The 11,582-nt window shown below is 43.0% G+C and overlaps 1 protein-coding gene and 1 pseudogene across 23 annotated transcripts in view; both read left to right on the top strand.

The window, feature by feature from the left end:
• Nucleotides 1-1,008: 1,008 nt before the first annotated feature.
• LOC309632484 (testis-specific Y-encoded protein 1 pseudogene) lies at nucleotides 1,009-8,590 on the top strand (annotated as a pseudogene). Its single transcript has one exon. The product of its transcript is annotated as a testis-specific Y-encoded protein 1 pseudogene (transcript).
• A 324-nt stretch (nucleotides 8,591-8,914) lies between these two features.
• The window catches only part of CADPS2 (calcium dependent secretion activator 2), a 549,410-nt gene continuing 546,742 nt past the window's right edge, over nucleotides 8,915-11,582 (top strand). For 21 of the 22 annotated variants that reach the window (XM_082399988.1, XM_082399986.1, XM_082399984.1 and 18 more), the window contains exon 1: nucleotides 8,916-9,408. In XM_082399988.1, the coding sequence (XP_082256114.1) occupies nucleotides 9,064-9,408 (345 nt within the window). In that variant the 5' untranslated portion in view covers nucleotides 8,916-9,063. Of the gene's footprint in view, nucleotides 9,409-11,582 lie in introns of all 22 variants that reach the window. The other variant, XM_082399999.1, reaches the window with a different exon arrangement.

The raw sequence follows: 11,582 nt of genomic DNA, 5'->3' as shown, positions 1-11,582 counted from the left end.
ATGTCCATATTAATAGAAAAAATACAACATAAAGTTGAAAAATTCTAAGCATACCATATACATGTTTTTATGTTTACTTCTGAGATGTGGATAGGTATTTTATAGCTTAATAAGAAATCCAGGGAAATTTAATAGCTTTATAATAGTAGCATTATATTTAAATGCAGATCCAAGACACTATATTAGATGTTAACTTAATTTTTCGTGTTATCAAATGCAGAATTATCATAATGTAAAAATTATTTTATTGATACTCTAGAACACTCTTGCTAATTTAATAAAATGCTTTAAGTTGTAAGAGCAGATTCCATAAAAATTCATGAAAAATTTAGATATCTGATCATTTAAAACGGTAATGAAAATATTTCCACCACCTATACCTTTAACTGTAATACGATCCACGGGATGGATATATCTGCTCTACGTAGTGTAATACTTACTTTGTCCTTAAATTGGGAGGAAAGTAAAACAATGAATTAGCCCCGTCCCAATCGGCACCCCGCCCCCACCCCGAAGTCCGAGGAGGCGCAGGGGGGCTCTAGTCGCTGGGCTGCTCTGCGGACCACGTGCTGTGCTCCCACCTCCCGCTCCTTCGCAGCTGCCCCAGCTCAGGGCCAGGGCCACGTGGCACCGCCCAGGGACCCCGGGTCATCCTGCATGTGGGAGGGGGTCCTCAGGAAGCAGGGGCCTGCGGGTCCCCAGGTGCGGTGGGGGAGGTGAGTGCCGTGCGGGCACTAGCTGGTGGGTCGGGCGAGGAGGCCACCATCTTCAGGGTGAGGGTCGTGCGGCAAGGCGCGGCCCTGGAGGAGGGAGAGGTGGCGGGGATCGGGGAGGAGTTGGGGCTGCTGGTGGAAGACATCATGCAAGCGGTGGAGGCGGGGGCGGAGGAGGAGCAGGAGGAGGTGCAGGCGGAGGAGCGGGAGGAAAAGCCCCAGCAGCAGGGGCAGGAAGAGCCAGGGCGGGGACCCGGGACCCACGACCGCCCGGCCCCTGCTGGAGGCGCTGGCGGCCCTGCAGTTAGAGCTGAGCACTCTGAATGCCCAAGCCAGCAGGGCCTACACTTGGCTCAAGCGCATGATCGATCAAAGGCGGAAGCCTCACTTGGATGGAAGAAGGGCCATCATCTGGGGCATACCTGGCTTCTGGGCCAGAGCCATCATGAACCAACCCCAGATGTCGGCCGTGATCAGTGACCAAGATGAAGACATGCTTAGCTACATGATCAGTTTGGAGGTGCAGGAACTGGGCCATCCCAGGCACCGCTGCAAGTTGATGTTTTTCTTTCGGAACAACTCCTACTTCTGGAACGACATGATCATTAAGGAGTATCACCTTAGCATCGCTGGATATAGGGCGTCTCGTTCCACTCCAGTTCAGTGGTTCTGGGATTATGAACAAGGTGCCCCCAGCCGCAGGCAGGACACCACCAGCCTTAACTTCCTCAACTGGTTGTCTGACCACAACTGCCCAGGGTCTAACAGGATTGCTGAGATCATCGGCGAGGGCCTATGGCCCAATCCCCTGCACTACTACCCCAGGGAGGAAGGCGCTGGGGGAGCTTCAGAGTTTGGCCAAATAGCACAAGAGGCAGGAGGCGTCTACAGATGCGGGGGACGGATGGATGTATCTACCTACGCGGTTCTGGTGCCCAGGGGGGAAACGAGGAAAGGATGGCCAGTGAAGGTTCCAGAGAGCAGAGCCCCACGTGCCAGGAGTGACGCCCAGAGAGACATAAACAAGTTAACAAGTGAAAAAAAAAAAAAAAAAGAATTAGTGATGCAATGGTAAAATTAGAGACCTAACCTTGAAAACTAGGGATTTTCAAAATATGGTCCTCAAACCCCTGGTTGGGGGGGTTCCCTGAAACCCTATCAGGGAGGTCTGTGAGGTTGAAACTATTTTTATAGGAATACTAAGATCTTTGTCTTCTTCACTGTGTTGATATTGCGTAGATGGTGCAGTAACAATGGTGGATTCATGCTGGAGCTTTAGCATGAATCAAGGCAATGGCACCAAAATCACTAGTAATCATTGTGTTCACAGGCACATACTCACAGAAAAAAAATAAGCCAGATTCACTTATGAATATTTCTGATTAAGCAGTAAAAAATATTTATTTTTAAAAATCTCAACCCTTGGGTACACATTTAAAAAATAATGTGAAGTGAAATGGGAAGTATACATAAAACACTTCTGCTGCATAACGAAGTACAATGATTGTCTGGAGAACTGTCTGAGTTGCAAGCTGAACTATCTGCTTTTTCATAGAACACCATTTTTACTTGAGAGAGCAACTCGACAAACAAATTATAGTTACTCATACTTAGATATTTGGCAGACATTTTCTCAAACATGAGTGAAGTGAGTTTGTCACTTTAAGGAAAACAACTGACAGTTTTGTTGTGCCAGTGATAAATTCAAGCTTTCAGGTGAAAATTAGAATTTTGTAAAACGTTATCTGCCAAAGTAAACGATAGTTTTCCAGTACTTAATGATTTTTTGATGAAATTATTGACAAATGTAATTTGTTGGATACTATATAATAAAATAAAATGTGTCAACTTTTGGACAATCTACATTACCCAATGAACCAGTGTTTTCCAAATGACCAATGAATGACATTATGAAATCATGAATCAGTAAAAGATCCATTCAAAGTTCAAGATAGACTAATGGATTTTTTAAAATCACAGAGTAAGAAAAATTTACTGATGTGGTTATAGATTCCACATTGCAACTAACCTTAAAGAAACTACCACTCACTGAGTTTTGGTTTAATATCAAAGAAGAATATCCATAATTATGTGAAAGGCTATTAAAATACTCCTTCCTTTTTCAACCACATGTCTATATAAGGTTGGATTTTCTTCATCTGTTATCAAACAAAACAATGTATTGCAACAGACTGAAGTAGAAGCAGATATGAGAATGTAGAAGCACATGAATTCTACTAAGCCAGACATTAAAGAGATTTGTATAGTGTAAAATAGTACAACTCTTCCCACTCAACTTTTTCTTTTGGAAATACAGGGTTTTTTTCATAAACATATATAACATGTTATATAGTAGGTTATTATTATTATTAAATGAATTAATAGTCATTTCTAAATTTCCTTAGTTTTATCTTTCTAATATTAGAAATGCTAATAAATATAACCCACATAACCAAGAGAACTTTGGGGTCCTTAATAAATTTTAAGAGGGTAAATAGGCCCTGAGAACAAGTGTGTTAATCACTGCTACAGACCAGGGTAATAGTAAATAATTAATAAAGACATATCTTCATTTTCCCCACTTAATATCATTTGACTATCCCTTATAATTTTCTCTGATAAAAACTCTATTTCAATTTAATTTCAGTTTACTTTTCTATTTCAGTTTAATTTTCTTGAGCATTATTGTTGAAATGGTCTAGGTTTTTTTTTTTTTTTTTTAATAGGAGTAGAATTCTCATCTCTTGAGACATTGGTTGAATTCCTGGTCAATCAATGCAATGCTCTCTTTACAGTGTCCTAGTATAGTTCTTAATATAGACAAGGCACTCAATAAATGTTATTGACTGGCAGAACATGTGTTAAACAGCAAAGTCAATAAAAGTGCAAAACAACTGTGAAAGCTAGAGGGAAAAAACTCCATTTACTGCTTTATCCATTTATGAGCATAATTAGTAGATTTTAATCCATTCCCACAAAAAGCACTGTTTGTGTCTCTATTGCCATTTAAAACACAAACAAAAAGTGCAGTTTGTGTCTCTTTTACCATTTAAAACACAAACAGGTTCTTGTAGGTTAAGTACCTTCTTCTCTAGGAGACCATAATTATCATCTCGTATATTGTACATCTTGAATTAAGGCAAGGCACTTTTCTCATGCAATTTTAGGCTCAGAGGTCACAGTATGCTTTTACCTTTCTTTACTCCCTGTACTTTACAACAAACTCATTTCCGTTACCTTCTCCAAATTTCTTACAAAATGGAAATTAAAAAATGGAACTGTAATCAATCATTTATGAATGCTGACAGATTGAATAGGAACAGAAGGAAAGTAGCTTCTTATTGTGGGCTCAAACCATCTTATAAAAATTATGAAATCTTTAAGGTTTTAATAAAACACCTTAACATATTTGGGAGTTCTTTCAGGCTGGCTGTTTCAAGGAAAATAATTTAGAAATACAAATTATAAGCTATGTAAAAATCAATAAATAAATGCATTGAACCATTTACTAGTTTATCTACAATTTATTTCTATAGTTCTACAGTTAAAAGTGAGCTACATAATAAAACAATTACAATAACAATAAAATACTTGGCATTTACTGAGAATTTACTCTATACCAGACAATCTTTTAGTACTTGAATGCAGTATTTTATTTAATCTTCACAATAAACCTTTGACTGTATCTTGTGTGGGTATCAGTGTGGATTACTCATTTTTCTGGTCAATTTGTGCTGATCATCTGCATATATTTTTACCCTTTATCTGTAAAAGGTGGGGTCACAGAATGATTCTTTCTAGGATTCAAATTCTAACTTGAGAGGCGAAAAAGAAAAAGCTGAGCAAAGTAAGGAGAGGGATTTAAATAAGGTTGCCAGGAGGATTATTGCCTCATAAGATATAAATACTCATCTTAAAGTTTCAAAAAATTGGTTTTTATCTTACTTTTGCAAATGCATACCCTTTTATTAGCTGGGCTTGTGAGTTGACATTTTTCTCATACATATTTGCAAAACTGGTCCTTCCATTTGACCTGAAAAAGATTCCTCTCTCTGTTGTTATATAATTTTAGCTATAACTACAAAAAATAATAGACTCCCAAAACACTTAAGGGATATTTTGTGAATGTTTTTCTCTATGACCACAAGAGCATATATTACCATAACTTCTTATTTTGCTCATGTTTGTTTCATATACGTCCCCTCAGCGACTAAATTCTACTGTTTCTATCTACTCAGAATAGTGCATAGCCTAGAGTGGGTGCCCCAAAAAATGTCTGTTCAATGAAAGAATGATTTCATCTGTGACTTGAAAGAGTTAATACCTTCCTTTCCGGTGAAATGCGCAAATCAATTCTCAACCAGAAAACAGACCACCTATAGCTATTCAGGTCACACACCTGTTTCCTTAAATATCATTGCCAAAACACATTTTATATTCGATTTTATTATTGTGCATCCATCTTTCCCTAGCATTAGAGGTGTTTCATTAAAAAGCAGTATAACTTCAATTTGTTTTTATGCTCACCTTGACGAAAATAAAAATGAATCACGGAATAAATTCAAGTGTATTTTATGTATTTTTGAAATGGTACAAACCAATCATAGTCTTATGTTGGGCATCATTTACTCAATTATCCCAGAGCATCAGCTGAAGTTATAATTACCTGAAAAGGTAATATTTAAGGTAGAAATTTGGCAAGAACATTAGTATAAGCACAAAGTTGAAAATGTTAATTAATAATTATTAGGGCACAGTTAATGTTTAATGATCGGGTTTTCCTTTCAGATTCCTTTTCTTCAAACCATCTTTTTTTGGAGGAGAGGAAGGGAGGGTTCCTCAGAGACACATCATTGGCCCTCTTCTCAGTCTGAAACATGTTTTATGGACCTCATTATCCATATCTGTCTGTAGCTTCAACTACCACCAATATGCTGATGATTCCTTTACCCAGATGTGAGTTAACAGGTTTGCATTTTCAAATGGGTCTAGGAGCACTCTGATAAGCTCCTCAAAACATGATGCTTCTCTATAGCTACATGTCCTCTAGAAGTTCATATTTCATCTGTTCTCAGTCAAGTTACCCTGTCCTGGGAATCATATTCTACCCTTGACCCTCTTCTTCAGCTCCTCGTACATGTTCTATTAATTCCTTTGTCCACCTCTTAAGCTTTCTTCCCCCCACTCCCACCCCTTGTCCCCATCTTAAATTCAAGCCCTCATTGTTTCTCTCCCAGATTTCCTTAGTAATCTCATTGGTATCTTGCATCTGGTTTCACTGCCCTTACATTGCTCCAGATTGACTCTTCAGAGTTATAGGTCACCTTATGTTGTACCTTACTTAAACTTTTAATGTGTATCCCCATTTTCTTCAGGACATAGTTTGAATTCCAAAGCATGGCATACAAGGCCATGGACACCTGCCCACTGCCCTTCTGCTCAAGGCTGAATTTGACTCTGTTCTCTAGCCTCATCTTCCCCATCTTCATATGTAGCCTTTATTTCAGGCATGCCAAGTTTACTTGCAGTTCTCCAAATGTGGCAAACAATTTCATACCTTTGCAAATGTGGTTCCTCTGGCCTATAGTGCCCTCACCCAAACAGCTATGAATCATTCTTCAAAACATATGTCAAGCATCCTGGAAGCCTTCTCTTACTCTATCTTGAATAAGCTACTTTTTCTCTGTATAACCATTATCTCCCAGGTTATTAGACCGATCATCAGATTGCAATACCAATATTTATTTTCTGTTTGTTTTTAATAAGTGTTTTTCTCATCTTTCATTCTTTAACCTGTAATCTCCTAAAGGTCAGAGACTATATCTTGTTCTTCTAAATATACCCTGCATAGTTTTAACAATGTTAGTTTCTTAACCAATGTATGTTTAACTAATGAAATCCTTAAACATTCTCTTTGTTGTTTTGGATACTTCTTTAATTTATGCCCCTTAACCATTTTCATCTTTATAGACAAAACACTGTATATGTTATTCTACAAATTATTAGATGTTTTCCAGTGGGATTCCCAAGGCTTGGAGAATCTTTGATAGCCATTTTTTAATAGGAAGAGAATAATAAGCTATCACATCAAGCAATTTTAACTAATTAATAAAGGAAGCTGAAAAGATACCTTTCCTTGGCAAGAAAAGGAAGGGCAATAAAGCTGCTGTATATAAATTATACTTTTATGTGCCTAGGAATTAAATTCTTATTTTAGGTATCAGTTTAATAAACATCATACATTTAATATACTGATTTATAATCAAACAAATTGTAATAGTAAAAGCTACTATTTGGAACTAGAGAGGATTCAGTGTGTTGCGTCCTTGTTCTATTAGTTGTTCCTTCTGTAGGAAAGAGGATTCCCTAAGTCTCAGGTTCCTTATCTGTACAATGGAACTAAAAATAAATGGGATAATGTATGTAAAGGGCTTAGTGCAGTACCGGGTAGAAAGCATGTAAATGGTAATCATCATCATTATCATCATCATCACTACCTGTCTCAAAAGGTTACTTTGGTGACATTATTCGACAAACACATTTACGAAACTTTGCAAAATGTAGCGTGCTATGTATATAGCATTAGATACTATAACTTAAATGAATAAGCTTGTTATTTATGGTTTACCTTGCCAAAAAATTGAAAAATATTGCCTTTAAACACATCAGTTTTTGAGATTTGTGTTCCTTGGCAGTTGGAGATCAGCCAGCAGTCACGCCCTCAGTGAACACCTTTTATCACTGTGGGCACCGTTAAGGATTGATAAATAGGCAAGTTTCCCCAGGAGTAAATGCTTCTTTGTCTTTCTACATCTAGGGAGACTATGAGTAAATGCAGAAGGAAAGCCTCCCTCATGTGTACCTAACTGCGGAAGTGGCTTGAAAAAGCTACAGCTGCTATTTGGCCACGGGGTAGACGAGCTCAGAGCCGGTAGTTTTACCTGCCGGGTGATATTTGCACTGAGCTTCCATCGCCTCCCTGCCAGTTTGGCCACTGCACACTGCACCTTCTGTTGAATGCACTATTTTCCCTATTTCCTCCTCTGTCCAGATTAAGAATACCGGAAAAAACACAGAAAGAAACTCCTAGGTGGTTCTGGCTTTGGGACTGAGAAATCTGCGCAGATAAGACAGGCTTCGGATGCAGCTACGAGACGCCCACTTGAGGCCGGAACCAATAGTGACCAAGTGTGTGTCCCAGGGCGCTGCGGGCTCGTCCAAACGCTAACAGTGCTGGACACCGGGCGTGTGCTCAAAAATTTGCTGCATGTCTACACTGCACAACCTGTTTTGAGTCAACCGCATCCCAACCCAGAACATAATCAAGCTATGTGTGAGCTGAAACAGAGTGCCATTTCGCAGATAGAAAACCGGTCTTACTCATGCATCTACAGGAATAAAGACAGTTTAAAAAGAAAGCCTCGTGTATTTTGTTTTGTTTTTGGTTTTCTTTTCAAGAATGTTCCTCTGACTTTTACAATTTGGACTGCAGCATAGCGTCAAACAGCAGCAGAGCAGAGCGAGAGACTTTTTAAAGTCTCTTTTCCACCTTATTTGGCGGTAAACGGCTCTGGCCCCACTTTTCCGTGCTGGGGTTCAACCCTGGGTATCAAATTCGGGTCGGAGACGCACGTTCTGGCTGTTCCGCTCACCCGGGGAGGTGGAGGGGACCAGCTCTCCTGCCCCCCGTTCGCCTGTGCCTCAGGAAGCTTGCGGGAGAAAAGGGGATAGGTGGTGGTGGTGGTGGTGGTGGTGGTGGTGGTGTCACGGCAGTCCAAGCATCCCGGGTGGGCGCACACAGAGCCACTGCGCTCAGCGCTCCGCATCTTTGCAAACTACGCGCCTGACACCCGGGCGCTCGGCCAGGGTCGCGGCGGCGGCGGCGCGCGCACGCGCACTCCGCGACCCCGCGCCCGCTCCTCAACCTTCCATTCCACGTGCTGCTTGTTGTAGGCGCCACAGGTTCCCCACCTGCGCCCGGGCGCTCGGGCGGCTCCGCCTCCGCCGGCGGACGTCGGAGGACTACGGGGCTGGCGGGGCCCGGGCCAGCCGAGCAGTTCACCAGGCGCTCGGGCTCACCCCCGACGCTAACTCCGCCTATTTAATCCCGGCGGCTTCCTCCCCCCGCCCCGCTCCTAGTCCTCCTCCCGGCTCCCGCCCGCCCCTTTCGCCCTGGTGGTAGGAAACACTCCTGGGTCTAACTCGACGTGTCCGGAAAGCCTCGGCCAGTTTCCCTTTCGTTCTGCGGCCGCTGCTGTCAGCCGCGCGGCTCCCGCAGACCCGCGGGCGCAGCGGCAGGGGGTGAGGCGCCTGGGGGCCGCGGGCCGAGCGGCGGGGTGCCCCGAGCACTATGCTGGACCCGTCTTCCAGCGAAGAGGAGTCGGACGAGGGGCTCGAAGAGGAGAGCCGTGATGTGCTAGTGGCGGCCGGCGGCTCGCAGCGAGCGCCGCCGGCCCCGGCTCGGGAAGGGCGGCGGGACGCGGCGGGGCGCGCGGGCGGCGGCGGCGGCGGCGCAGCCAGACCCGTGAGCCCGAGCCCCTCGGTGCTCAGCGAGGGGCGAGACGAGCCCGAACGGCCGCTGGACGAGGAGCAGGAGCGGAGGATCCGCCTGCAGCTCTACGTCTTCGTGGTGAGATGCATCGCGTACCCCTTCAACGCCAAGCAGCCCACCGACATGGCCCGGAGGCAGCAGAAGGTGAGTTGCCGGCAGGACCGGGCGTCTCCAGCCCCACTTCTTCCGCCCTGGGCTTTTCTCCCGGGAGAGCTCTGAGGCGCCTGCCCGCTGTCCTCCTGCAGGACACTGTATTTTTGTTAGTCTTGGAGGGCAAGGGAATCTTTGGAGGGAGGACGGTGCTTTAGCCCGCTGGGTATCAGGTTGCAAAGAACGCATCTTCTCCCCCGCGGCTGGCAGAAGCTATCAGCCTGGTCGGGACCGAGACCGACCCGACAGCCCGGCGGTGCGGCGGTTACACCGGGCAGGCTCGGCCCCGGCCGGGTTAGAACGCAGCTCCCATCAACTTTAATTTCCAAGGGTAGTGGTGCATTCCTGTCCGCTTGGCCCTCCTGGAGCTGGGCTTTACCGTGGGTCTGAATGAGTGTGGAATCTGAACACTTCTGCTAGCTAGAGAGAAGTCTTTTCTGGGGAGCAGGTGTAGAAATGTTCCACGAAACAAAGCTAACTGGACAAGTTTTTCTGTACTGCTGTGTAACTAGGACATCAGATCCTAAGGAGGGAAGGTGTGCAGCTTTGGTGAGTTGCTGTGGGTTAGTAATTACCGGTCTCGGCAGGCCTAAGGAAACACGCTATTGATGAAAAGGATTGGTTCGTAACCACTTCATCACGAAAGCGCTTTTGTCCCCATCCCCAAAGAGCTAAAGACTTTCAGGTGAAATGTCTGCCAACTTTAGTTTTAAAACAAGACCCCAGGGTCTAATAGTCTGTAGCAGACAAAAGTGATGACTCAAAATTGCCCGAATTGGGTGAACGTTTTCAATAGAAACTAAGAAATCTTCTTAATAGAATGTTGAACCTAGACGATTCACCAGAAATCTGCACTAGCCCCCTTAGTTTGGGACAGGATGTGGAGACCCAGAGAGATTGTATTGTAATTTGTCCAAAGCATACCTAGTTGCACAGATGTTTGTTAGTTTTCTGAACCATTAACTTCAGAATGTGAGGCATTTCTTAGAAATTTGGAGCACTTCTGAATTGACTTGTGAGAAGCTGGTATTTCAGAGTAAAGGCAGTCTTCCCATCACCCTCCCACCCCCAATTACCCAACCTCTTAAAACAGGCCTAAACCAAGCAGCTGTTTTGAATTGCTCCCTGGGCGTACTTACGGGATGATTCCCTACAGCTGGTGGCTAATTACACAGAGCCTTCAAATGCCTAACCCGCTAGGTAACGCAGTCCCAGAATGCTAGAGCTGGAAAAGACCTTGGGATCCAGGCAGGCCCTTCATTTTGGAGGAGAGGATTTCTGAGTAACATTTTCTATTCCCTAACCAATTGGTATGATTGAAGCCACCATTTGTGAGGTCAGTTTCGAGTGCCCTGTGGAGTTTTTGTGAGCCTTCCATTCTGTTCCTAGGTGAGTACCACGCTGTGTCATCCTTTGCTTGCATTCGGTTGGATTGCAGTCACCCAGTGCCTCTTAACTCTGTAGGTCAAGACTTTCATCTTCAGTAGTCACTCTTAAACTAAGTAATTTTGTGTGTATGTTGTATGTAGTCATATAAGTTTATGAATATCATCCAGTCTCCAGTTTTAATATTCATATAGCATTTAAGTTTATTTTCGGTGTGTTAAAGTATAAAAATAACGTTTGGTGAAACTAAGAGGCTATTCCTGTCTGGAATATGATCACTGAAGGTGCTTTTGCAAAGAGTCGATGACTGGTAGCTGATTCTTACTGTGCATACTTGTTGCATTTTGTTAATGAAACAAACTCTCGCTTGTTCAAATAGTGCAGATTTCTCTGACTCCTGTTGTTTAAATAGAATGTTTCTCCAGAAATTATTTGAATAGGCACACAGGTGCATTCACAATACCACTGAGGACACCACTGTTATAACCTCCTTCAGACATCACCCAAATAATTCCAAACTGCAAAAAAGAAGCAAAACAGTGCGTATGTTCTGTGCAAAAATACTTAGACTGCTTGGAAATTTCTATTTTCTGAATATTGAGAGCATTAAATGCTGTGAGATGAAGTTTTGTGAATTATTCTTATATTTTAAGGGGGAGGCCCCCAAACAACTTAAGTGTTTCCCTTATTCAAACTTATTCAAAAGGCCCCCCACTTTCTTTCTTTTTCTTTCTTTTTTTTTTTTTTAACAAGTTGCTTGTTAAAGGGAGCTGGAGCAATTC

The sequence above is a fragment of the Balaenoptera borealis genome (assembly GCF_965194805.1).
Source record: "Balaenoptera borealis genome assembly, chromosome: 7".
Taxonomy (NCBI): Eukaryota; Metazoa; Chordata; class Mammalia; order Artiodactyla; family Balaenopteridae; genus Balaenoptera; species Balaenoptera borealis.
The sequence above is the reverse complement of the archived record's forward strand: the minus strand, read 5'-3'. Positions and strand labels throughout refer to the sequence as shown.